This window comes from Impatiens glandulifera, chromosome 7 (assembly GCF_907164915.1).
Source record: "Impatiens glandulifera chromosome 7, dImpGla2.1, whole genome shotgun sequence".
NCBI classification, from domain to species: Eukaryota; Viridiplantae; Streptophyta; class Magnoliopsida; order Ericales; family Balsaminaceae; genus Impatiens; species Impatiens glandulifera.
Genome location: NC_061868.1, coordinates 41,957,406 through 41,983,937, shown reverse-complemented (window position 1 = coordinate 41,983,937; position 26,532 = coordinate 41,957,406). Strand labels below are relative to the sequence as shown.

The window sequence follows — 26,532 nt, the reverse complement described above, 5'->3', positions numbered from 1 at the left end:
CATTTGCTGTCTCCAATAATTGTCATAGTTGGTAGTTGAAAGATCCAGAGGACTGTTTGGTTTGTCTATAGTTGATTTTTTTGTAGCAACAAATAAATCATGAGTACTCATTATTTATTTATTTATTATTTATATATATATAGCCCGCGTTTGTACTTTACAAAATTATTATTTATTATTCCTCCGTCCATTGACTTTAATATTATCAAATAGCCCCCCCTAAACATTTTTATCTATCATATTAGTCCTCATGAGCCATACATATACACATACTCCCAATCAAAACATTACAGGCTTTTCTCTATTGTTTTTAGTAATTTTACAGAAATTGAAAAGAATTTAAGGGTAGAGTAATAGATATTTATAATGAGACGTTATTATATGGAGAAATATAGATTTTTTTCAATGTTAACAATTAGTTTGTTATAAGGTGATCATAAATATCATAAAATTCATGGACAATTTCTATTCATTTGAAATTTTTTCTAAACAATGTTTTTTTTTGATGGAAGTGATTTCTATCGTCATTAGGAGTCACTTGTAATGTTGAATATAAATTTGAATATGTTTGTTTCATGTTACTACATTGTTTTTTTTATGGGAAACAATAAAATATTGTTTATTATAAAAAAGTCTAAAAAGGAAGATTACATTACTTTTTAAATTTAGTCAAGAGAAACAATTGTTGCAACTATTTGGAGAATAAAATAACAAAAAGGAAATAAATAACATCGGTAAGAAAGGGAAGAAAAAGATTAACATGCATTAAAATTTATGGTTTTTGTGACTTCTTAAAATTTGATACCTTTTAGACATATATATCCAATTATTGGAGGTGTGGGAATTCGCCTCCATATATGATAAGTGCATACCCATTCTATACTATCTCTCACCAAAGTTGATCTTCATTTCTTTTAATTTTAGAAAATATTCTAAGTTTATTTCGGTCAAAATTAATAACCATGTTCAAACTAACATTTGATAACATTAGCAAAAAGATAATGTACTACATTTACATTTGACCTTTACAAACATTGACTATTTGATTTGATGTCATTCGATCGATACTATATTGTTTTTGTTGGAATTATATTTATTATTGAATGAGATCGATATTGTATCGATAAATTGTATGGTTGATGTTCTTGACTATCTCTAAATTTTTGAAGGTTTGATGAAATAACGAGAATATATATATACATAGAGTTAGATAGAAAGACATTTCATACAAGTTCAAAGCTAACATGGTACATTTTATAAGTGTACTAAAGTATTTGATAATTTTATAAAAGTCCAAGGGCCTATATGAATATTTCTGTTCATCTTCAATATTGGTGGCCCAGTTCACATTAACCAGCTCTATGAAGAAAGAGAAGTAATTACAGGATCTTAAAGCTATATAAATTTCAGTCATACTTGATACTACAGATTCATTACAAGCAAAAACCTAAAGGGTAATTTTTCTTTCTTGATTTGATCATCATTTCAGGTCTTAACTCTTAATCAATCATGGACATGACAGATTTCGGTGGTTTATTTGAAATGGGTATGGAAGATTTTGGATTCATGATTCCTCCATGGACGATTATGGAATCTCTTAATGAGAATGAGATCAACCCAGTTTCATTCGAAAACACGTCTCGTCGTCAAGGATTTGAACCTAAACGACCTGCTGAAATGCTTAACTTCGGCCCTGAAAAGCCACCAAAAATCCCTAAATCTGAATCTTCTGATTTTGGTTTATTCATTCCAAAACAAGTTGCTCTTTCTCCTAACAGTGTGACAAATTTCCCTTCTCAATCTAAGAGCCAGAGAACTTCTCAAGCTCAGGGTCATATCATGGCAGAAAGGAAGAGAAGAGAGAAACTGGGTCAAAGATTCATTGCTCTTTCTGCCTTGATTCCTGGTCTCAAAAAGGTGCCTATTACCTGTTCGATGAATTGCTTCTTCCATATTTTTTACTGATTTTTGTTTTTTCATGAGGGTTTTGCTTATTGTTGATGATCAGATGGATAAGGCTTCTGTTCTTACGGATGCTATAAAGCATTTGAAGCAATTACAGGAAAGGGTCAAGATACTTGAAGCTGAAATCCAGAAGAAGAAATCAATGGAATCTGTAGTGTTGGTGAAGAAGAAGAAGTATCAGGAGGGTCGTGGAGAAGAAGATGATGATGATCGGATTTCATTCACTGTTGAAGAAGAAACTCTACCGGAGATTGAAATTAAACGATGCAGTGAAAATGTTCTTATAAAAATCCATTGTGAGAAAAAGAAAGGAATTCTTGAGAAAGTGATTGCTGAAATTCAAAAGTTTAATCTTTCATTTGTCAACAGTAATGTCCTCACTTTTGGAGAAACTATCTTGGACATTACAATTCTCACCACGGTAAAAATTTTAAAAAAAATTGATTTTTGTTTTAGAGTTTTACGGGTTTTCTAATAGTTTATTTTCGTGTTTTTGCAGATTGACGATGAATTTAGCATGTCGATAAAAGATCTTGTGACATCGATCAAACGTATAGTTTGAAAAGGCGTTGGATTTACAATATTTCGAATAATCGATTGACCATGTTTTGTGAAACTCAATTGCTTTGAGGTTCTTTTTTTGAAGGTTGGGTTTTTCTTGGTTATTTTTTTCATGGTTGACTTAGTTCACCATGTTTACATACCCACCTTTGAATAGAAAAATAACCTTATGACTTTTTTTTCTTTTACAAAATTAGGGTTCATCGTGACTTTATGTTTTTGACGGGTTTTTTTAGGGATTTTGTGGAGAGTATTATTCTCTTGTAAGGTCTCTTTGAACTTTGTAATGTAATGGAGTTTGAAACTGTTTCATTTGGAAATAATAAAGTAAATTGTTATACATTTTTTTTTTGTTTGGTTAGCAATAATGTTTAGTAGTAATTAAGAGAAATGAAAATATGAAAATAATTATTTTATAAGACCAGAGTTTATTATAGGAGTCATTCTAGATTGAAAGATAAATTTAAAATTGTTATTGAATCGGTTTATAAGTTTTTTATTTGTAAGAAAAGAGTTTCTCTTTCATATTTGAATCCTTTACACATATAGTGATTAAGGTTATATAAAATATAATCTTAGTTAAATTATTTTTATTAAATTTAATATTAAATATTATATATCTTTATATTATTTAAAATTATTATTTAGACTTGAAATTCAATCGTTTTTACTAAATGAATTATGTCATATAAGACTCTAATTATTCTAATTTTAGACATTTAAATTTTTTTTATAAATAAATAAATTTTCGTCTTCTTACTTTAATATAATAGTTACGTTTTCTTAATTAATTTATCATATTTATATAAATAAAATAATATTTTTGATTTTTTGATTTTTTAATATATTTTTACATTGTATTTGACAATTTTAAACGTGTATATCTCGAAACAATACTAATTTATAAAACAAATATGTTCAAATTGGGAGACTTATACATTGTTATACCGTTATAAAATTATTTGCAAATAAAAAAAAAAAATTATCTCTATCCAAAAATGTTCAAATATTTTATTATATTACAAATTATTTTGAACACCAAAACTAATTTTAACAAATTAAAATGCGTAAATTTTGAAAAAAAATATTCAATTTTATAAAATACATAAAAAAAAAAGTCTTTATATATCATTTTATTTAATGATTTGACAAATTAATTTGAAAAACAAAAATAATAAATTAAAATAAGATAACACGTTTTTATCTATCTGAGAAAATCCTTAAATGGTTAAAATTTTGATAATTCAAAATTCGAGTTTCATATATCACAATCCAAAGTTCGAACGACCCAAGTTCTAACTTCAAATAATTGGTATATATTAAAAAATAAAAGTGGTAATAATCAATATCCACCCTCCTAATTTAATTTTTAGTAACAATTTAATTTATTTTATTTTTTTATTTTTTTTTGTCTTATATAAGACTTTGTCCGTACAGAATTTATATAAATGTCTTAATTTATAATAATAATAATAATAATAATAATAATAATAAATAAATTTTCATATTATCAATTCATTGTAAGTATAATATTTATAATTTCCTAGTAAAAAAGGTATGAAAAGTTATGTAATTAAACCAATTAAAATTAAATTCAGAATAAAAATAAAGAAAATATAATGCAAAAAAAAAAATGAAAAAACACTCTCTCCAAATCTTTTCTTTATTTTCTCTTCATTATTAATGTCTTTGTCATCAATCATCATAGGGTTATGATTTTCTCTTCATTAAAATGGGGTTACTTGTATTAATTATCAAATTAATTATTTAATTAGCGATTGCTTTCACTAACAAGTTATAGTTTTATAATATCAAATTATCAATACAACTATTAATTATCTCTATACAGTATACACCATGTGGGTATATAAATGTCAATAATTTAATATTTATATTTCCATAAATTAACATTATTTGACTTCTATTCATTGGTCACAGTTAGGTTTTGTAATTAATTATATTTATTCAAGTTTATAAATTATCAACAACTATAATAATCAAATTAATTTTAAGACAGTACTATAATAATTTAAATGATAAGAATCATATCTAATAGATTAATTTGATCATAAATAACATCTTATAATATTATTATTGTTTTGTTGATTTGATACTCATGAGATCAACTAAAGTTCAGCCATTTTTTTTTTTGAAAAAAAAAGAATAATTTTATTAATATAAAAGAAAAATTAAAGCTTTTACACTACATAAAATAAAATTTAAACAACAAAATAAATACAAACTTCTACTCACTTTCCAAGCAACATCATCGAGGCTAATTTGTGCAGTTTTATGTTGTTATTTTGTTTTTTTAATAAATGAATATTATTATATCCAATAATATATATATATATATATATATATATATATATATATATTTACTATGCGTAAACTATAAAATATTAACAGGTAAGCAAATTATTTTAGACGATAATTTATAAAATAATTTTGTTTCTAAATAGAAATAAATTAATCACTTTTTAAATGGATTGTATTTCTACATAAACTAACAAATGTAGGTTTAATTAATTAGTGCAAATAAATCCCAACAAGAAAATAAGATTTATATTTATATTTATAATCCTAGTTATAATGATTGTTTAGTAATAAAATAACGTGGAAGAAATCCCCAACCAGATTCATTTTACTATTAAATTAGCAAATCTACAAATAATATTATTAATTAGTGCAATATAACATTAAAAGATCAAACTATATATAACATTATTGGTGGCAGACTGGCAGTTGCATATATTTGCTAATAATTGGATTTGGGTAACATAATGATGTCACATCATTAAATCAATTTTGTATGATACTGGAAAATTGCCTATATAAGAAATAATAATAAAAAAAAAAAGATAATTTTTTTTTTGTCATAATTATGAATATTTTGAAGTTAACTGGTTTATATGTATTATTTTGTGTAAACATTTGAAATCACGATATTTAAACGACCCAATATAATTATAAAAAAATTTAGAACATTATTTCATATAAATTAATAGTTCAATAAGATATTAAAAAAAAACATTTAGTAAATTAAGATATTATTTTTGCTCAAATCCAAACTCCTAAACTGGGTTTCCAACTGGACTAATTCTCTTAAATAAACAAATATTTGAATGTGAATAGTAGGTAAGAGTTAACTTTTTTTTTAGGTTTTATAAAGTTCTTAATGTAATGTTTAAACAATGTTAATTTTTTTAATAGGCAAACAAATTGTTTCAATTTAAAATAGTTCTATTTCTTTTAGTCTTGATTTTCCTTTGTAATTAGTTATTTTATAAATTAAATATTAAATTTATTCATAAAGTTAGTTAAATGTCTCAAATTTATAGTTGAACTATAAGTATTATGTATTGTTAACGTTTCTAAGTTAGTGGTATATCTTGTATTGATATAAAAAAAAAATATATATATTGGACATGGGCATATTGGGCTCTAGAGAAATTTATTGGGTTTTTAAAATAAATTTATTTAATAAAACAATAGGTTATTTGAGTTTTTATGTACTTATCAACTTGAATAATATATATAAAAAAAAACTACTATCATTATAGTCAATTAAATTTTGTAATCTTTAAAAATAATCTAAAAACACTTTCCTTCACTCTTATCTCGCCATGAGATGGCAATTTTAACATCATTTATCATATAAATCTGTATTTTAGCCAATTTTTCTAATGCTTTTATCGTGGTGTCTTTATTATGATTTGAAATACAAAGTCTTCTATCTTAAATTAATCATTTATATTCAAAATTATATCAAACAGAAAATAGTCTCTCATTACATTATTGAATATGTTCACTTAAACGTTGTAAACTGACAAAATAAACTTAACATTATATTAATTTTGATACATTAGAAACAAATCCCAATATTATATTTGAACTTTTGTTAATATCATCAAAGTTATTTTCTTTACTGTATTTGTTTACTTAGAAATTCAATAGTTAACAACTCGTAGTTTTATCCTTCATAAATATTAAAATAATCGTGAAAAAGAAAATTAATATTATATTGTTCAATAAAAATATCAATTTAAAGAATTATAATAAAAATTCATATAAAAAAAGGCTCAAAATTTCAAGAGATATTATAAGAGAGTCTCTAACCCCAAAAATTTCAAAGGATTAATAAAGGCTTTGTATTATAAGCTAATAATAGTTGGACATGCATATGGGGAGCACATGTAATCAAGAGTGAAATGAGCACTCCAACGGAATTCCTAACTTAATAATGAGTTAAAACATAGAATTCCCTGCTTTCGATTTTGTAATGGTAGATCAGGTTGAAATATTAAAATAATCAAGATCATCAAAATTGAGTAAATTCAAGTTAGAATTTTTTTTTTCTAAAATCATGTTAAAGGGTATTGATTTTCTCTTATAATGGCAAAAATATGTGAATATCTTCACAGAGATTTTGTGTTTGATCATGATTAAACGTGTTTATGAGTTATGTGTTACGCCACGACGTGAATTAGTTACTAACCGTTAGAGTAAATACAACAGGGAAGAATAAATGAGATCCCTCCCACTGCCATAATCAAATTTTCAAATTATTCTAGGGTTAGGAAAACCTAAGTGATACTTTTATCAGAATAATTTTTAAAATGATTTGATGAGAAAACAGTTTTGACCATATTTAACGTGGCATCACCTGATAGGCGGGACACTTTTGATAACGTTTCCTGGCCAATCACAAGACGACCAAACTAGTTCCTGCAATCTCATTGGCTATTTCAATCCACATCATCAATCCTTCCCAAACTGTCAATTTTATTTTATTCCCCATTCACAAAAACAAAGCAGTTTTCTTGCGTTCGAGAGAGAAAAAGCAGTTATCTTTGGCTGTTTCCTGGGCGATTGGAGCTCCTTTTCGTGAATGGCTGTCGGATCACAGAATCTGTTGGCTGTTTCTTGGGCGGTGGTTCTGTTGGCGGTTCATTTATCGTCGACGGCGACGACGGCTCTGATCTCGGCTCCCGATCTTAATCCTCCTCCTCCTCCTCCATACCCCAAAGCCATCTCCGTAAGTGAAAAATGAAATGATGATTTTGCTTTCTGCTTCGTTATTAGGGGAGGATAGTTTTGATGCCTAACTTTGATTTTGGGTATGTTTTGATTAGGATTTGAAGGAAGCGATTGTTAAGGGATTAGGGCTTCAAACAGATGATTTTAAGATATCTGGGTTTGATCTGAAAGATGCCTTGGTGGGTCATTCGGTATCATACGAATTTGATGTAGAGATTGATAATAAAGTTCTTCCTTTCAAGCTTTTGGAAGATGTCAATAGATGGGAATATGTCGATCTTCCCATCTTTCAACCTGATCAACTCTTGAATAAGAATGGATTGGTTAAAACATCAGAAGATGATGGCTTGCCAGTTTTGGCTCCATTCCAATTGGCTGGACCTATGGAACTCTGGATCCAGGATGCCAAGGACATGCGAATTTCATTGCCGGTAATAAGCACAATTCATCATCCAAATTGTTCTAATTTCGACCTTACATTACAAGAGATATTAACATAATAGATCTATCTTCAGCATGATGTGGATGCAGGAGTGTTGAAAAAGGTGATATTGGCTGATGGTGCTGTAGTAACTGTAAAAGGCGCGAGATCAGTTAGTCTACGCCACCCAATTGAGCTACCACTTCCTTTGAACAGAACCCAGACCAAGTTTGCTTCAGGCCTACTCAAGCTAGCTGAGCATCTTCATCAAGCATCTATTACTAACGATGGTCCTCTCCTCTCGCTTCGTATCGTCGGTCCAACATCCCTCTCTTCGCCTTCGTCGTCTCCTTCATCCTCCAACCGTCTCAAGCTCAAAAGGCTAGCTCCGGGTCTTGTGGAGTTATCTTCAACGTCGAAATCCAAGAAAAACACAGAGCCCACCACCTCTGTTGAGCTATCTTCAACAAAAACTGCTATTCTAACTCCAAAGCATTTCACTACAATGTGGCCTCTAACTTCGATCAACGGGTCAAATGCTAACCTCATTGGATTCGAATCGCTTCTGGCATCTGTTCTTGGGGAAAAGGCTAACAAGAAGGGGTCTTTCAAGCTGTTAAAGGCGGATGTGTCTGCTCAGACGTTTGTGAAGATAGGATTCGGGGTTGAGAAGAAGTTGAAAGATGAATTGGTTGGATACCCGGAATGGAGAACCAGACCAGAGACAATGAGGATGCATTTTGAGGTGTTGGCTAAGGTTGATGGAGATAAGGTTGTTGCAGAGAGAGTTGTGCAGGTTGATCCTGTAGCTATGGAGGAAGGTATTGCACCTCATGTTGTTACTGGTAATGTTTCTATGTCTAGGTCTTCAACTGCTTTTCCTCCCTCGAATCCCTTCACTTTGTAAGAAAAACTCAAAATAAAAATACATATATACATGAACAAATATTATTAGGAGAGTTTTGTTCTATTATTCATTGATATGTCTTATTTTTTCCTCCTCATTTGTATATTGGTGGCTATTATAATAAGGTTTATTATACATTTCAAATAAAGACAGAAAAGAGTGTCAATTTTGCTCTTTTACTTTCTTGATAGAATTCAGTTGAAAACTCAAGCTTTTACTTTCTCGGCTTCCTTCATCGGGTTGGAAATCGTGTCATGGTTCTGCAATTAGTCGAAAATCATGTCAAGGTAGAAACTCGGCTTACAGAAACAAATAAATCAATGGAATGAAGTCTGCTCAATTTGACACACCAAATGCAAGACTTGGATAACAGAACAAGCAATTCAATTGGAACCTGAACAGCTACAACAACAGAAAGAATATAAACTATATATAAGAACAATAATAGCACATCCCAATTTCAAATGCAAACATTACAATTTCAAATTCGAATCACAGTTCGACGATCCTTCTGCTTGCAAATGGTTTTCTGATTCGACTCCTCCTTTGGACCAACAACTGCAATGGGCCGTTTTCCCTTTGAAGTTGACTTAGCCGAGGATGCTGCTTCTTTTAGAGTCTTTCTTGGTTTATCCTTTTCCTTAACTGGGGTCAGCAGCTTCTTTATATCTGGTCTTTTGGTAGTGGTGGTGGTGGTGCTTATCCTGTTATTTCAGTATTAGTTACAAGTACGAAAAAAAAAATTGGTTCTTTAGTTACTTAATTTACCCTATAGGTTTGGCGATCAACTTAAGCGGTGATGGTGGTGATGATGATTTCTTCTTTGCTTGACTTACTACTACTGAATCAGCAGCAGTCCTCCTTCCATTTTCACATTTTGTTGAGACAGTTGCAGCTTCCTCTGCTGTTTGAGGAACTGGAGTTAAGATTTTCCTTTCCAGAACTGCTTCCTTGAGAATTCCTCTCTCCTTCAAAACCATAAAACATTAATGAGATATGTATATAAAGAAGATCTTCTTCACTGAAATGAGACATTGATTTTGTATGCTTTTCTTCTTACATCAGTCCTCAGCCTGAACGGTTTGGGATTGGTCACTGTAAGCTTTTTGTACTTCTTTAACCCACCATCTTTGGATATCTGCTCTTTGGCTTGACAAGTATGTTGTTTGCTGCTGCTACTTGTTTCATTCTTGCTGCCAACTACCAAGTTTTCTCTTTCAATCGTTTGCATTTGTGTTTGCGTTTGTGCTCCATTATCACTGAAATGTTCAAATCAACCCTATTATTAGAAGATTAATAAGTAGAGTTATAAGGAGATAAAGGAATAGTTATAACCTGTTACTATTTTCTGAGATCAAAGCATTTTCTTTGTCCTCCTCTGTATCATAGTTACCTACAGATGGAACAGCAGTTTCCTGTATGATTACTGTTCCTTCTTTCTCCGGCAGCTCCCCATCAACTTCATTGGATCTAATAAGAGGTTTCTTCTTTGAACTCTCTACTTCTTTACTCTTAGTTTTGACATTCTTCTCATTGCATACAACTTTCTTGACCTTGCTTCTGTCTTTAATGGAAGTGCCCTGTTTCGCAGGAACAGACTGCTGTTCCAGTCTCAGTTTCTTCATTCCTTTGCAGATCTTTGATAATGGCGTCTTCAGTTCTGCTGAGGACTTTAAGGTTATTCCCTTCTTGGGGGAGTTAAATGACAAAGCCTTTGCAATCATTCTGCCACTCTTGGGAACTGAGATCCTACTTGACTTCATGTTATTCTGAACGCTGTGAAAGGTGTTGTGTTTTGGAAGGAGACTCTTTCTGTTTCTTGGAGTAGTTAAGTACTTAGCAGCCACCGTTCTTACTTTTTGGAGTTTTGGGGTTGAATTTAGGTTAGGGTTTGAAGGCTGCTGTTGGAGTTTTTCTTTTGGGTTTTCAACCAACTTTTTCTTCTTAGAAAAAGATGAAATCAATGCTAGCCTTGATAGTCTGGACTTTGAAGGTTTTGCTGGAACTGAAAGTGGACATTTCAATGGCCTGCTATAGAAAATATCCCAATTGATGATAAGACAAATGACAGAACAAAATCGGAGTTGATGAGTAATTTCGTCCTTCCTTACCTGGAAGTCTTCCTGTTCATTATCTTGTTCAATCTTACATTGGGACTTCTGGCTGCCATGACCTGAGAGGAGAAACAGTAATGAGCGATCTAAACTTACTTTACTTTATTATATGAAGAGACTAGAGAAATAGAAAGAAACATACTCTAAGAACAAAGTTTTTTGAGATCGTTTCATGATCCAACTCTTCTTCATGTTTTTGGTCACATCCTGAGATCCAACAACAATCAAACCAAACGAAAAACGGAGTTAATTGTTGAGTTCTTCATTCAAATTTCAAACCTAATGAAGATAGATTTGATCCATAGCAACAGGTCAATGGATAAGGACTGCATTTAATGAACATCGAAGCAAAATCAGATGAAATGTAGGCTTAGGGATTTCAGATCCAAGTGATTCGATGATGAAACATACCTACTCGAAGGCAGAACCAGTAGCGATCGTCGATTCGATTGAGGTGTTGTTCAGGCTTGGTGAAGTCAACGAACTTTGGCGCTTCAATATTCTCGTAGATCTCTTCATCATCTTCTCTTTTGACTTCATTATCTTCATTTCTGGTAGACGGAGCCGAGAATCTGTGTTTCTCCGCCATGTTTAATTTTCCAGAAATATACCTAATCTATATATATGTATATATATATAGAGAGAGAAAGAGAGCGTCGTGAATCGCGATCGTAGCTAACCAGACTTGTTGATGATAACCGGGGAGGAGTTGAGTGTTTAAATCTATAAACTAGCCGTTAGAAAGAATTCTTCTTTACGGACAGATCGAGAGAGAGAAAGAGGAGAGAGAGTTTCTTTTTCATACATGGAAAGATAAGTTTGAACTGTTAAAGCCCAAAATATCGAATCTTAAAATACATAACTTAGGCCCAAAATGTTAAAATATGTTAGGCCCAAAATTTTAAAATATTATTTTTTTTTTGAGTACAAATTATATTGATTGATCATTTTAAATTATTTACAAATATTATTTGAATAAAAAAAAGGTCAATGAGTGGATTTGATAATTAAACTTTGAAATTATGTAACACGAATAAGCTATTACAACTTTATTCGTCTTTTTACTTTAATAATATTCTGTTTTCTTAATTAATTATTCATATTTGTAAAAAACAAAATAATAATTACCTATTTTTATTTAATTATTTTTACACATTTTTAAAGACATTTACAAATTACACCATTTTCAATAGTATTGAACATAAATATTAAAAAAAAAGGTCATTTAAATCATAAATACAGTCTATTAATACAAATCATGTTACGGAGTTATTTGAAAAATAGATACAAAACTATTTTTATTTAATTTTTTTCAAACTTCGATAAATTAGGAAAAGTAAATATTGAGAATAATACTTGATTTTAAAAAAGAATATCATTTATTAAAAAACGTGACAAATTAAATAAACAAACGAATGAGATTGTTTGGGAGACATGGTAAAAACCCTCTTTGTTTTCCTATCATTTTCAATAATTTGAGTTTGCATTGACTTTAGAGACCAGAATCATTTTCTAAAGACGAATTTCCTCTGCCGATCATGAAAATCATGATAAAAAATACCCGCGAATGTGAACATCTTTCTTTCATAGAGGGTTTGTCGGGTATAACCAAATAGAAATTGATTTAGACGAAATGCACACTTTAGAACTCAATTCGGTACGTATTGATATACAACCATTCGTCTGAAAAATGCTAGTGCTACTAGAAAAGGGACTATGATGCAGATATTTTGAAATCAACAGCATAAAACAATAGAGTGTTACGTAGATCACCTCGCAAATCTACAAGAGGTCTTCCTTTGAAAGCACGTCACGAGGCTATCAAAAGCACCAAATTGACAATTCATTTTAGAATAGGTAAAATAATTAATTTTTTAAAAAATGTAATGTTATGATTAGACCGACTCTTTCTTTCTAATATTGCCTAATGTCAATATGAGAAATACACCTCATAGGGATGAAATGAGGAATTCTATTGAACAATAAAAAAAGATAATAGAATTTTAACGCCAAGAGAAGAGGTCTAGACTTATCTCACGTGATGATGATCTTTCATCGCGAATCGATGTGTTGGAACGTTTTCCTAAACAAATTTAATTTAATCCACCTGGTAGTAGTTCTAGTTCAGTTCTTATACTTTCTGTAGTTGCGGGGGGGAGGGAGGCCTGAAGGCCGCTTTCAAGCGAGTAACCGACTACTTATATTTGACTTTAATTAATTCTTTGAAAAGATTGAGATCCTTGCCTATTCTTATTGTCTCACCTGCATTATTACCTTGCCTTATCACTTGGACTAATTAATAGTTTTTTCGCCACTGTTTTCTTGCTTCACCAAAAACTAACTCCTCTAGTGGGGGACAAATTCACATAAATATTAGACTACATACCTGTCATTTCATAGGCAAGGAAAGGTATTTAAGTTACGTTGTCAGTCTACGGTATCGAAGCTTCGGCTTAGTCACAATCTACCTTCCTCTTGTTTTAGCTTTCGCTTCGGCTTAGTCACAATCTACCTTCCCTCTTGTTTTAGCTTACCTCTTGTTTTAGTTAGGGGTGGGTTGTTACGGTATACCTTAATGTTTTATCCATACTTTATACCTTACCTAAAATTTTGGTATGCAGAAAATGCATACATTTACCTTACCTTGATTTCGATATACCTTAATTTCGGTATAAAAAGTTCATACATTTACCTTACCTTGATTTCGGTATACCTTAATTTCGGTACGACATCGATATTATACTTTTGATACCTAAAAAATATATTAATTTAAAAAAAAAATCAATCTCTTCGACAATTATTTCCTTATAAGGATTATATATATATATATATATATTAACTTATAAATACTATTTCGGTATATCTCGATATACCAAAATTTTAAAAATCTTATACATTTACCGTAACAATAATTTTGATATCGGTATCATACCTTACATTTCTTTCGGTATACCTTAAAAACAGATATTTTTGATATATTGCGGTACGGTATTTTCGATATACCTTTAGTATCGGTAATTTTCTCCACCCCTAGTTTTAGCTTACGTTAAAATAAAATACAAAATTCAAACCTCAAATAAATAAATAATTAATTTTAATAATTTAAATTATTTTAAGAATATATAAAAATATTTTAACGAATAAGAATAAACAATAAAGAAGTAGAAGGAAGAATCAAGAATTCGATCATCTTCTTAAAAAAAAATAAAAAAAATCCGATCATCTCTTTCTCTGGATTCACTCTGCTGCCGGCTCCGGCTCTCTCTACGGCTCTACGCGGAAAACATACGCAGGACTCAGGAGAGAGGTGCGTCAATGTTTTAACATTTTTACAGCCTTTCTGATTTTCTTCTAGGGTTTTTCGAGGCGTTGTTTAAGGTGATCGATTACTTGCTTTTGATTCTTTTCAATTCATCTGTAATTCTTTTTCTCGCGTGCGCTTTATCGATCTTTTGAGTTCCATTTTCTCTTCCTAGTTTTCTTATTCCGTTGATTCAAGTCGAATGAGTTCAAATTTGGCGAAACAGTTCAGAGGTTGCCATCGGATTTGTTGGGTTCGATTATTGCTTTCTGTTTTCCTTTGGATTAGCATTTAATTTGTGTTTCCTTTGTGAAAAAAGATTGATTTGATGGATTTGGAGACGGAGAATAGAATAGCTGCCATTCTTTTGAAAGAGGCTGCAGAAATTAGACGACAAGCTGAGAAGGAGGGTGTTCATGCTTATCTTAGGGCACCCCAGGTTAGGGGTCGCCCTAATTCCCGTTTCCTAACAGCAACTGTTATGGGTGTGCAACAAGGTTAGTTTTTTATCATCTTTTATGTCTAATTATGACTTATCTAAACATGATTGTTCATTCTACTGTTAAATAAACAATGGGAAAATGGATTCAGAAACAATTGAGAATATATGGTTTATTAAATTTGGCTAATTGATGCGTTCTTCTTCATCAGCCAATCGAACTGTGGAAGTAAATGAGATGTGGAATATACGCCAAAAAGAGCTGGAGCTAGATAAGAGGATTAACAATAATAATAATAAAAGAACGAGAGATGAGAGGAGCAGACACTATGAGACGAGTAGAAGCGCCAAGAATGTTCATAATACCAATGGCAACACTGCTTCATGCTCAACAAGTAAAAGAGTAATTGAAGATTACAGTACAAAGGAGGAGGAGGAAGATGATAGATGTTTAAAGGACGAAGAGATTGAGGAATTTTTGCATTCAAGGTAGGTCTTATTAGTCTGTTCTTGCTACGAGTATTTATTTATTTCAATTTTCCTATTTTTTTCTTGTTAAAGAACCAAGCGAGGGAGAGGTGCTGTTGGGTCGAGAATGGATGAACCAGGACCTTATCTTCCAAAGCAGCACTTATCAAGAAGCCATGACTGGGAAGCTATAGAGGAGCCAGATCGTCGTGCGCTCGTGGGTCCCAAGAAGCCAGTATTTTTAAAGGGAAGATCTCGTGAATCTTCTTCTTCTGAGGATGAGGAATCTGGTGACAGAAGTAAGAGAAGGAAGGAGAAAAAAGTGCATTCTAAGAAGTCAAAGCATAAATCAAGGAGGGACAAGAAGGACAAAGAGAGAAAAGATAAGAAGAAGGAGAAGAAGAAACATAAAGAATACTACAAGTAAGAGATCTCTCATAATAACTTTATACCTAGAATTGTTGGTCCCAAATCCCATTATATGAGAATTATTGCTTGCAAATTTCTACAAATATTGTCACTTTAATCATACATTCTTGAATATTATTTGATTTGACGAGTAGTGTCTTGATGGATTTGTAGATGGTTGAGTTGGTTCATTTACAATCTTTTTTTGAAAGGTGAATCCACCACCTTCTGCATAAGTAGTAGAACTCTCTAAATTTTACAATATACATACGCTTTTAGCTGATTTTCTTTGTGTATCTTAGGCTGGGTTAATATAGTTAAATAGGTTGATTGTGTGTTCCATTCAAGATCCCAAACAGAAAGTCGATTATTATACATGGAGCCGATTATTTTGATTTTGTTAAGGGCATTTCTCATACCTTGTTGGCTATTGACCGCTATAAATGCATTAATATAAATAATAGCATCTACATATACAAGTGAAGCTAGGGTTAAGGATGAGCAAATATACTATTTTACTCAATTTAGACCATAATTCACCAAGAATACTCTTGATATGGAGCACGAAACTGGAAAGTCATTAGGAAGGAAATATTTTCTTATAGCATGTTTGTAAAAACAGGTATACATCTTCTAGAAAAGTAACAATCATCCCACCATCCAAAACCGACAGGACAAATGGAAACACATTTTCTCTCAGATTCCTCGTCCGAATATGAATTTAGATTTGGAAATTTATTGGCGGTTTCTGATCAGTACTTTGGAAGAGTGCATTCCTTGGGCATTTTGTTTAGGAATCTCTTGTTATCTTGACAATAGTCATAAATAAGATGATATTTCCTCACCCATTTGAATAGCCTTCTTTGTGCCCATGTTAAGGAATTGAACCTATCATTATTCCACCAATTTCCAGGGCTTTGTACCCCACACTGTCTTGCATTGCCTTTCCATACACAAGCATCAAACTTATGGTCTCTGAATGAGGTCACAAACGGACCTTTTGACCAGTCAACCTTGTCCTTACCGCCACGTGTCGCCCAGCTGTCACCGTTCCATAGACTGACTTTCATCCCCATTGGCTGCCACGTGGGAAACGCCACCCCTTTGTCCGCGTGGTTTCTGTATGTCCTGATTGGTACCCAATCTACCATGAACCTGAAACCCGAAATGAAATCTAGTTTAGCATAAAAAATTCAATCAAGTTTTTGTTTTGTTCGTTCTGAGACAGTGTTTATTCCTTAGAGGAGGTTAGCACACGTACACAATTTGGTAAACATTCCAAAGAACAGAATATGTGTGGAAATCTTCGGTTGGGTCAAACCAGAGATAGATTCTTTCTTCTCTGTCGTCAAAACCATCGGCAAAGACATTGGTCTGAAGAATGTAAGGCTGCCCACTCACATTCCCAAGAAACTCGAAGTCTATCTCATCACGGTTTGGTTGATCAGACGTTAGCTGCATAACACCCAAATGATTTAAATACCGTTTACGAATACAAGAATACAAAAACACGAAAAGAAATTGAGACTATACGTAAAATGCGACGACAGTGCCAGCAGAGTGGCCAGGGACTAGCTTGATTTTCATGTCAAACTGTCCAAACAGGAACATATCATTTGAAGCAAACCCAGAGCCTGAAAATATGAAAATGAATTCCATTATAATGAAAGAGATTAGTTTAAAAATTTATAATTAGATGAGACCTGAATCCTTATCAAGAATCAAGGTTCTTTCTTTTCCATCAGAAGAGGTATTGACATGGTTGGGTGACCATGTAACAAAAAAGTCCTTGTTGAAATCCCCAGTTGACACAACTGTGCTGAGTGAAATTTGAGGCATCATACATAGCATTAGAAACACCCCAAACCGCCAATATAACGACATTTTGTTTTCTTTCTAAACCGCGCAAATGGGGTTATAAAAACCCTTGAGGAGATGGTGTGGGCATGTTATAAATGTGAAGAGAACAAATGGTGGGTTGTATTGTGTAAACAAGAATATCTTTAGGGAGAGGCAAAGAAAGAATTAGGAACAAAATTTTGGTCTCAAAACAAACCCTCTAGGGTTTATATACCTTTCTTTATTCCTTCTATCAAATTCAAAGTATATATTGCTCTTCAAGATATAATGATGATGAATCCAAACCATTATTAATAATTATTATGAATTTTAAATGGATACCAAGTTCAAATTCTTAAGTTTAATTCACATTAATATAGACATCATACATAATTAACCTTATACTTTACATAAAAGATAAAATAAATAATACCAACACTAAGAAAGTTTGTTGCAAGTTTACATTCCATTTTTTTTCTTGCCATTATTAATCATTTCAAACAATAAAACATAAATAATCATAAGATCAATGAATATCATTCATGTTACATCGCAGCCAATTGTTGTATGTTGATTGGATATGCATAAGCTTTGGATTTCGAAGCGAAAGCTTGTTGTGCGAAAATGACATTCGCTACATCTGTCGGGTGAAAAGCATCCCAAAACAAGTACTTGTTTCGATCCTGGCAAGTTGGTTGAAACGGAAGGCACGTTATTTGTCCATTGTTCCTCCCCACTCCGCAACAACCCTTGTCTACAACTTCAAAACCTAAATAACAATAAAAAGATGTCAATTTGTGTTGTAAAAAAAACAAATGTCGCGTTTATCTAGAAAATTACCGTAAGAAGCCGCGTTAGCCACAAGATCTATCGAGCTCTTAACCGAGTCGATATAAACAAACTTGGAACCAGGAAGCTGGCCTCGGTTGAAATTATCAACTAAATTCTTTAACCCCGAATTGAAGATACTAATTGCATTGTTAATGTTTTCATTGCATCTACTATTGTTGTTTCCATTGTATCTAGCTAGTTGATATGGTATGCAACCGATTTGACCCACTGATGCCACAACGATTTTTCGAGCTCCCAAATTGTAAAGCGTCTTCACACAAAGTAATAAAAAAAATATTAGCACATTAGATATATAAAGAGCTAATATAATTTACAAAATTAAATTAAAGTAACTCCATTTTTATGTATTGTAACATATTTATAATCAAATCTGAATTAATAAATAATTTAATTAATATATATGCATAAACATGTATGAAAACATATATTATATATGAGTACTATATAGTAGTTTTGAATATCAAAATGAAGAATTATCATATTAAAAAAAATGTCATAAAAGTTTTCACAAACCTAACTTTTTTTTATAAATACTTTTGAAAAAATAGACATGTATAAACATTTTTTTATTAGTATTTATTGCTTAATTTCTGAATAATAATAATAAATCAAAATTCTAAAAACTTGTAATTAAACTATATTAATGATAATTGAATTAAAAAATAATCTATAATATAAATTAGAAATTTGTCATTTAAGAAAAAAATCCTAGAAAATAAGGTATTGCTTAAACAATATTATAAAAAACAAACTATATTATTTCTTAATAATAACACTTACTATATAGAGTTAAGAAAAAATATTTATAATATTCTTAAGATAAATTATGTGGTTATATAATATGATAATATTTACAATTATATTACTCAGAAAACACAAACTACTTTTTTTAGCCTAATGGTCAAAATGGGCTAAACTTTAAAATTTAGGTTTAAAGTTATGAAAGACTAGGTGTATCATATGGTTTTTAAATGCAGATAATTTAAACTATCAATTTCAGCGAATTGAAAGTTTTGTTATTAGTTTGAAATATGTAACAAAATCATTCGTTACGATAAATCACTTTTGATAATAAGTTATCGGCGTTCAAAACCGTTAAAACCGTAAAACTTACCGCTAGTTGGCGAGAGTAATCCTGGAGAAGGGAAGCAGCATAAGTTGTAGGAGTGAAAGCATTAGCAGTGGAGTAGAAATTAGGCATGAAATAGTTGTTAAGATAATCATTGCTTCCCATTCCAGAATAGAAGATGCATTTACTCAAATAAGCACCAAGTGCACCATTGTCACCCCTGAAAAACCTTCTTAGTTCTTCAACTGTTCTTCCATAGTTCATAACTTGCCTGTTCATTGAAATATGCCCCCCCTGAATGAATGAATGAATCAATCAATCAATCCATCAATCGGTAATTACTTATTATATCTAGTTCTCTACCAGGTTATTGCCAGTTTCATCTCGGATCCCAGCCGCACCAGACGCATAATTTGCTCCTTGGAACAGAGAACGTCCATTGAGTCTAGCAAATGGAGGAATGTAATTTGGAAACCCTAGCAGTTGAGCTGCAAGTGTTTGCAATATATGAATGAAGATCCAAAATGTATGTAATGAATGAATGGATGAATACTAGTAGCTGACTAACAAGACCTAATTTAGCGATTACCAAGGACATCGACGAAAGTACGGCCGTTGGTGAAACGGCCGGTAGTGCCTTGAGGGAAATCGATTCCATAAGGCCTATAGTTAGCCCTAGCAAGACTGAGAATGGCGTTGTTGTTGCCGTTATCGACTAATGAATCGCCGAAGATGAAGAAACACGGCGCTAGTTGAGATTGTGGCTGAATCTGAGCTCTATTTGCTGTAATGAAGAATATAATAGACAGAAATGTAGCCTGAATCCTATTCATGATATTGATACGAGTAAAGAAATGCAGATGGAGAAAATAAATTGATGATTCTTCGCATCATCATCATCGCATATATATAGTAGATATATTAATAGATTCAACTTGCCTGTTTGGTGTTAATGGATTCACGAGGTGTAATTATGTTGTTGTGAAGATGGAGAGAGACTTGTTTGACTTGTGGCTGATGAGATCTGCAAGTGATCGACATTAATGGAAGAGCGGCCAATAGGTATGTACAATAATAATGATAATACTGAGATCGCATTGATTGATTTGCGTTGAACAGAAAGGTTTGATTAGATCATTACCAGATGAAGATCGCTGCTCTCTCTCTCTCTCTCTCTCTCTCTCTCTCTCTCTCTCTCTTTCCTCTCTGTATTTCAGTTCGATCGAATCATGATTCATGATGAATCGCCAACTACTCTTCTTTACTCATAATTGAACTAGATCAGTAATATTCAAGTTAACTAACAACTCGTAACCAAAAGCGCCAACAGATTTTCAAATACTAACAAACAAACAAAACTAATAAGCAATAATTAAATTTATAAAAAACCAAAATCATATAATTATCATTCAAAATAAGACTAAAACAAACAAGATCTAATAAATTAAGAAACATTTTTAAAAAAATATATAGAGACACTAACAATTATTAAATTTACATATATTATTTCCATTTGCTGATGTACAGTAAATTTTATTAAAGAAACGATTTTGGTATATATTTCTTTAAACTTAATATCAATAAGACGATTAATTAGTCAATTGTAATATGACCGTTTGTAGTCCAGTTAGGATAATTGCCTTCCAAGCAATAGACCCGGGTTCGACTCCCGGCAGACGCAACTTTTTTTTAGTCGGGCCCATATTTTTAATAGCGCTGGTGACCCTTTTTATTTTAATGACAATTATATTCTTGCGTAACGCAACTCCAGTTGCGTGACGCAACCGATTTTTTTTTCAATTTTTTTTTCAATTTTTTTTTTCATCTCGCGGTTCCGTGACGCACCTGGGGTTGCGTGATGCAATTGGAGTTGCGTGACGCGATTGCGTAACGCAACGGGGGTTACGTGACGCGATTGCGTAACGCAACAGGGGTTGCGTGACGCGATTGCGTAACGCAACTGGGGCATTTTCGTCCAAAAAATTTCATAATTAAAATTTTTTGAAAAATAAAAAAATAAAAAATTGCGTCACGCAACCTGAGGATGCGTGACGCAATAGGGACATTTTCGTCAAAAAAAAAAAAAAAAAAAGGAGTCAGCGCTATTAAAATTATGGGCCCGCACCATCTGTATTTTATGAACAAACTATTATTTATAAAATCTCATTATTTTAATTTAATTCTTTAGAAGCTATTAATACAGGAAATAAAATATTTATTTGTATAACCAAACCACATTTTGTATCAGCTGCCAGAAGAAGTGAAGCATACTACAAAATCTATAATAAGACATTGTTACATCTGCTGCTGGTGTACTACAACAACTAAATTATTATTGAGTTTTAAGTCAAACCAAGCCAGACCTAAAATCCTTCAAAAATGTAATCAAAATGCACTCTTCTTCTTCTTCTTTCCTACTACTATTTACAGTCAGACCTCTCAGGATCCATAGATACGAGTTTTCCTTATGGCGCATTCATCAAGCAGGGATCATCTGTACAAAATGGATAGTAAGAATGGCAATGTGGTAATAACTTTTAAGAGGAAAAAAATGATTAATTACCGTTCTTGGAATGTTTCTTCCATTGAGAGTCTTCACAGCCGCCTCTGCAAATGCTTGAGCCGCTTCTGCATCAGCTTCGGCAGCTTCAGCTTCCTTTGCTGCCTCTTCAGCTTCTGCAATGGCCGCTTCTGCGTCTGCAACTGCTCGAGCTGCAGCCGCTGCAGCATCTTCTGGTGTCATTTTTCTCATCTTTGCTAACTCTAGGTCTACCTGAGCTTTAGTCAGGACTGGGATTTCATCCATGTCTAATTTCGGAGAAGATCTTGACCGTCCTTCTTGGAACAGAATCGGTGAACTCTTTTTTTTCTCCATTGATGATGATGATGGTGAAGGTGGTGCAATTCTGTACTTTCGTTTCATCTACATGACAAATAGGGTGAGGAAGCTAACCGATTACTGTTCCAAAGGTCATACCACAAAAACAAAAAAGTAACTGCTTAGAAACCATGTTTTCACTACTCAATCAACCATCTTCGATCGCAGCGTTCAAATCATCAACTAAAATACAAAGATAGAAAGGATCAAACAATATTCTTTCCAAATAATACAAAGATTTTTCAAATAACCCAAGGTCAAACAAGGTCTAAAGATCTCAAGTTAATTTGTTATACAATAACTAGCTACTTGCAATATTCGCCACCATGACTAGTGTAGAGAAAACTACAAACAAAACGATATGGTTGTTGTCTAAGGATGCGTTTAAAGGAATTATGAATGATTAGTGTCTGCATCAACTAACCTCCTAACATCCAAGGTAATTCAACAACATAATAAATGTGCTTTTAGACATAATATAATAAAAGTACAAAGTAACGTACCTTAATTAGTTTCCCATTTGCGGTTAAATACTTCAATTTTGCTGATAACAACCGTTTAAAGTTTGGAGGTGACCAGTATTGCTCCTGAAACGATACAGAAAATAATGGAGAAATGTTTTCCCAACAAAAGGAGACTTGGAGGAGATTTAAAAAAGATTTGCAAAAATGCTAATGTACAGTGGTCATAAGAACCATGGACAATGAACTTTTGCAACGACTAAACCCAGAATTATATTAGCTGGATGTAACAACTTTTTAAGGTATATCTATTCCTTTTTCTATTTCTATGCTCGTGCATGTTTCTATAATTAACTTAAATTGGTATTTGCACGATATTCTAGATGCCAAGGTTTCACATAATATTACTGCCTTATGCATGTCCTTCACACCAAAAAACAGAGATAAAACAAATAACTCAAGTAAAATATGTTGTGACAAAGTCATTTCTTCACATGCTCCACCTCCAAGAAAAAAGTGCTTCTCATGTTCATCTCTTAAAGATAATTCCTTCATAACAATAAGTTCACGTACCTCTATAAAAGATGCTATTGCGGTCTTATTTGAACCACTTGTCTCCTTCAAGTTGCTTATAGCTTCCATTATTAGGTTGTCAAGCCTGCAAGAAGATAATAGTAGTGTCTCAAAAACTGGAGAATTGACTAGGATATTAAACTTGTGACATTTATGTATGGTAACACGTGAAAGTTAAAATCACACACACAAAATTACATAATTCAACGCCTTCAGGATTGATAATTACAACAAAAGATAATTACATGTAAAACACCAAAAGGATTAATTAAGATTGCATATTGCACTAAGGAATATATTACAAGGTTTAGGCACAAAGTATCAAATGGATTTAAACATCTATAAGTGCCTGAGATATTAACCTTCTTGACCTAAAAAATCAACAAAAATAGATGAATCCTACCAAGGAAATAGAGTTATCAAAAGCAGGATTTGTTGTTAACATGTGCTAAAAGCAAACATAAGTTCTTTGTATGCAAGAGACTCATTTTAAAAGATTGAAACATTTTAAGATAATCAAAGAACAATCTCCACCTTACAAGTGGCCTTTTAGGAGCAGCAATCAGTGGATAATCCTTAGACATTGCAAGAGGCTTAGCATCAAGAGTATCTTCATTATTTTGGCCAACTAAACTTAGAGCCAAGGAATTTCCATCCTGTTTAGGAGCAGAAAACAGTGGCATTCTTTTGAGGGCTAATCTAGCCTTCTCTCTTGAACCCCATCCATGTGCCATAACACTCATGTTTCGCCATTTATCCTGATATATTCCAACAATGTTGTGTTCTTAGTGAACCAAGCAGTTCAAAAGCACTTCTATAAACATCATGATGTACACCTTCGTTAAATTTGAAGTGAATTACACTACAATGTGTATGTACCTTGAGATCTACATTTGAACGTAAATAGAGAACAGCACTATATTCTGGATCTTTGAGTATGGTACGCCATTTTCCAGCCCCATGCTTAGATACACCAGATTTAAGGGCTGCTTCTTCTTCAGCTGTCCATTTTTGCTTAGGGGCACCCATTGAGAAATCAAAATCTTAGTGCCTGTGCTACACATAATTTAAGAAACACACACAAGGACATTTGAGTATCAAGCACGCCTCCAAAATCTTCCAACCAGAAACATCTGAGACATAATGTCATAAAAATAGATAGAACAATTAGAAAGCCAATTTCTGGTGCTACCTTCAACCACAAAAGACCCCCACAAAACTGAAATGAGTGGCCCAAATATGTATCTGTACATTACTAGTTTATTGCAAAGATAAATTTGAACCATAAAAGCCCACCAAGCAGTAATCACTTCTCTATTATTTATAAAAAGTAATACAAGGTGAACAATGTCAGAAAAACTGCTGAACTTTTTGTTTAGAATCAATGGCTAGTACAGACATACCTTTACCAATTTAATAATCATAGTGAATTTAAGTGACTGTTGTAATAAGTGAAATTCAAGAATTAGGTTTTAGCATTCAAACTCAACTCAAACTTCACAAAATAACTAGATAACTTATACATTTACATTACAATAAGGATTAGCCCTGTACAATTAGTTTATGCAAAAAAAACTTTCTAATATTTTCTGGCAAACTGGAAAACTAACTTGCTAACAATTATCCTAGGTAATTAAAGAGTATGTTTCTGTAGGTATGATCATATTCGAATGTGAAGGAAAGCAATAGAACCAAGATCTATATAACTTCAATCTCATCAATTGAGTGGAAGATACATTTTCAACCTCAGATAGGTTCATGAGGTTAGTAATCAACTTCAGCTACTCGCAAAAAGACTTCCATTTGTATGAAATACAAACACTTCATCTGAAGCTAAAATGTGTAATCTTTCCCGCACAAGATTGTAACTAAGTTTGTTGACCTAGATAATTTTTAATATCAGTGGATATTAAATACTGGTACATCCTTCAAAACAGTAAACTATTTCGATATCAGATTCATCACAAAATGATTTCTAAAGAGAAAGTTCTATAAAAGAAGGAATATATTCAAATAAAAAAGATTTATAATCTTCATATTTCATATCCATAGAAAGATTCGTATTCAGGAACATGTTGTTCCAAATTACAAGAATATACTGATTGCTTTCATCAGTTCAACTGGTAGACCATACAAAACCTCCATTTCAATAGTCAATAGTGATATTAGATGTTTAGAACTTAGACGACGAGTGAGTCAAGCAAGAGGTAATGGATGAATTTAAGAAGGTGCAATGTATCCGAATGGAAGAAAAGGAATCGTAATGTAAAGAATAAACATGGAAACCCTAACGGAACAGCATGAATCGAAGCAGCAAAGAAGATTTAAGCTGTAAACAATTATAGGTGATCTGAATTTTGAACAGCGGTTGTAGGAAAAACAGAGGATTTGGAATACCTCACAGAGCAGGATCCTGCGAGTTTTGAGATTGATCAGTTCCGATTTGCGGTGAATTTTGAAGCCTAAATCTCTCTTCTTCCTCTTCCTAATACATATGCTTCGTAAATGTCCGTAGCATAGCACACGTAAGAATCTACAAGTCCATCCCTAACCCTTCTTTCTCTTCTCTTACATTTCTATTATGTAAAGAGAAATTAAATATTTATCAACCCACAATTTTTACTTTTTTTTTTGTTTTTGTTTTGGTAATTAGGATTAGATGGATTTCACTTCACTTAACATTTGATTTATTTGCCTTAATTTAATTTAATTTTTTTTTTATCAGAAATTCTTAATTCGTAATATTAAAGTTTTATTTATCGCCTTTTTATCGAAAGACATAATCTTTCGTGACAAGTGGAAGACGATTTTAGTTCCATCTAGACTTCCATATATTAAGACATCACAAAAAACTTATGTATTATATAAATTTACATGAGAAAAGTTGTCGTTTAAAATATTTTTTTTGGTATGAAATACAAAGCGAAGAATGCAATATTTTAAATTAGTAGTTTTTCTTTCTAGTTATGTTATTTAAGTTAATTTTCATTTAAAATTAATAAATTATTACAATTTTGTTATCATTATAATCAAAGTTGTTTTTGAAAATTGTCATAATAAAAAATAAAATTTTGTTTTTATTTGATATAAAAGATTTGATAAAAAAAAATAATTAAATTGAAGACTAAATAAAAAATATTTATTTTATTAAGTTTTAGATTAAGGTACATAAAGAGATTTTGATGTAAATTGTTTCTAAATGTAATTGAGTAAATAAAAAATATGTAACAAATAAG

General features: G+C 31.8%; 7 protein-coding genes across 10 annotated transcripts; 3 read left to right on the top strand and 4 right to left on the bottom strand.

The window, feature by feature from the left end:
* Positions 1-1,385: 1,385 nt before the first annotated feature.
* LOC124910489 (transcription factor bHLH18-like) lies at positions 1,386-2,895 on the top strand. Its single transcript, XM_047451134.1, has 3 exons — positions 1,386-1,917; positions 2,009-2,386; positions 2,465-2,895. Exons 1-3 carry the CDS (start codon positions 1,510-1,512, stop codon positions 2,525-2,527), a joined length of 849 nt encoding a protein of 282 aa, XP_047307090.1. The 5' UTR covers positions 1,386-1,509; the 3' UTR covers positions 2,528-2,895.
* Positions 2,896-7,339: 4,444 nt separating this feature from the next.
* LOC124945194 lies at positions 7,340-9,010 on the top strand. Its single transcript, XM_047485585.1, has 3 exons — positions 7,340-7,564; positions 7,662-7,997; positions 8,082-9,010. Exons 1-3 carry the CDS (start codon positions 7,418-7,420, stop codon positions 8,892-8,894), a joined length of 1,296 nt encoding a protein of 431 aa, XP_047341541.1. The 5' UTR covers positions 7,340-7,417; the 3' UTR covers positions 8,895-9,010.
* A 188-nt stretch (positions 9,011-9,198) lies between these two features.
* On the bottom strand, positions 9,199-11,770 carry LOC124945195 (uncharacterized protein DDB_G0284459). Its single transcript, XM_047485586.1, has 7 exons — positions 11,420-11,770; positions 11,151-11,215; positions 11,006-11,067; positions 10,230-10,925; positions 9,955-10,153; positions 9,663-9,862; positions 9,199-9,598 (listed from the first exon to the last, which is right to left on the bottom strand). Exons 1-7 carry the CDS (start codon positions 11,595-11,597, stop codon positions 9,376-9,378), a joined length of 1,623 nt encoding a protein of 540 aa, XP_047341542.1. The 5' UTR covers positions 11,598-11,770; the 3' UTR covers positions 9,199-9,375.
* Positions 11,771-14,177: 2,407 nt separating this feature from the next.
* LOC124910369 (pre-mRNA-splicing factor 38B) lies at positions 14,178-15,841 on the top strand. 2 transcript variants are annotated; one of them, XM_047451002.1, is made up of 5 exons: positions 14,228-14,315; positions 14,485-14,542; positions 14,629-14,806; positions 14,961-15,237; positions 15,310-15,841. In XM_047451002.1, the coding sequence occupies exons 3-5, from the start codon at positions 14,638-14,640 to the stop codon at positions 15,641-15,643; spliced, it is 780 nt and encodes a 259-aa protein (XP_047306958.1). In that variant the 5' UTR covers positions 14,228-14,315; positions 14,485-14,542; positions 14,629-14,637; the 3' UTR covers positions 15,644-15,841. The 2 variants fall into 2 exon arrangements, with proteins under 2 accessions (XP_047306959.1, XP_047306958.1); XM_047451003.1 differs by lacking the exon at positions 14,485-14,542 and having other exon boundaries at positions 14,178-14,315.
* A 353-nt stretch (positions 15,842-16,194) lies between these two features.
* LOC124910367 (probable xyloglucan endotransglucosylase/hydrolase protein 10) lies at positions 16,195-17,608 on the bottom strand. Its single transcript, XM_047451001.1, has 4 exons — positions 17,328-17,608; positions 17,158-17,258; positions 16,886-17,079; positions 16,195-16,779 (listed from the first exon to the last, which is right to left on the bottom strand). Exons 1-4 carry the CDS (start codon positions 17,506-17,508, stop codon positions 16,377-16,379), a joined length of 879 nt encoding a protein of 292 aa, XP_047306957.1. The 5' UTR covers positions 17,509-17,608; the 3' UTR covers positions 16,195-16,376.
* Positions 17,609-17,843: 235 nt separating this feature from the next.
* LOC124945057 (GDSL esterase/lipase At1g33811-like) lies at positions 17,844-20,277 on the bottom strand. The gene is made up of 5 exons (XM_047485427.1): positions 19,974-20,277; positions 19,748-19,872; positions 19,430-19,678; positions 18,304-18,565; positions 17,844-18,232 (listed from the first exon to the last, which is right to left on the bottom strand). Exons 1-5 carry the CDS (start codon positions 20,215-20,217, stop codon positions 18,009-18,011), a joined length of 1,104 nt encoding a protein of 367 aa, XP_047341383.1. The 5' UTR covers positions 20,218-20,277; the 3' UTR covers positions 17,844-18,008.
* Positions 20,278-21,640: 1,363 nt separating this feature from the next.
* LOC124910691 (telomere repeat-binding factor 1) lies at positions 21,641-25,852 on the bottom strand. 3 transcript variants are annotated; one of them, XM_047451366.1, is made up of 7 exons: positions 25,694-25,852; positions 24,176-24,352; positions 23,831-24,054; positions 23,297-23,381; positions 22,766-22,849; positions 21,948-22,307; positions 21,641-21,878 (listed from the first exon to the last, which is right to left on the bottom strand). In XM_047451366.1, the coding sequence occupies exons 2-7, from the start codon at positions 24,323-24,325 to the stop codon at positions 21,864-21,866; spliced, it is 918 nt and encodes a 305-aa protein (XP_047307322.1). In that variant the 5' UTR covers positions 24,326-24,352; positions 25,694-25,852; the 3' UTR covers positions 21,641-21,863. The 3 variants fall into 3 exon arrangements, with proteins under 3 accessions (XP_047307322.1, XP_047307324.1, XP_047307323.1); XM_047451368.1 differs by having other exon boundaries at positions 24,176-24,429; positions 25,694-25,847; XM_047451367.1 differs by having other exon boundaries at positions 24,176-24,347; positions 25,694-25,832.
* Positions 25,853-26,532: the final 680 nt, after the last annotated feature.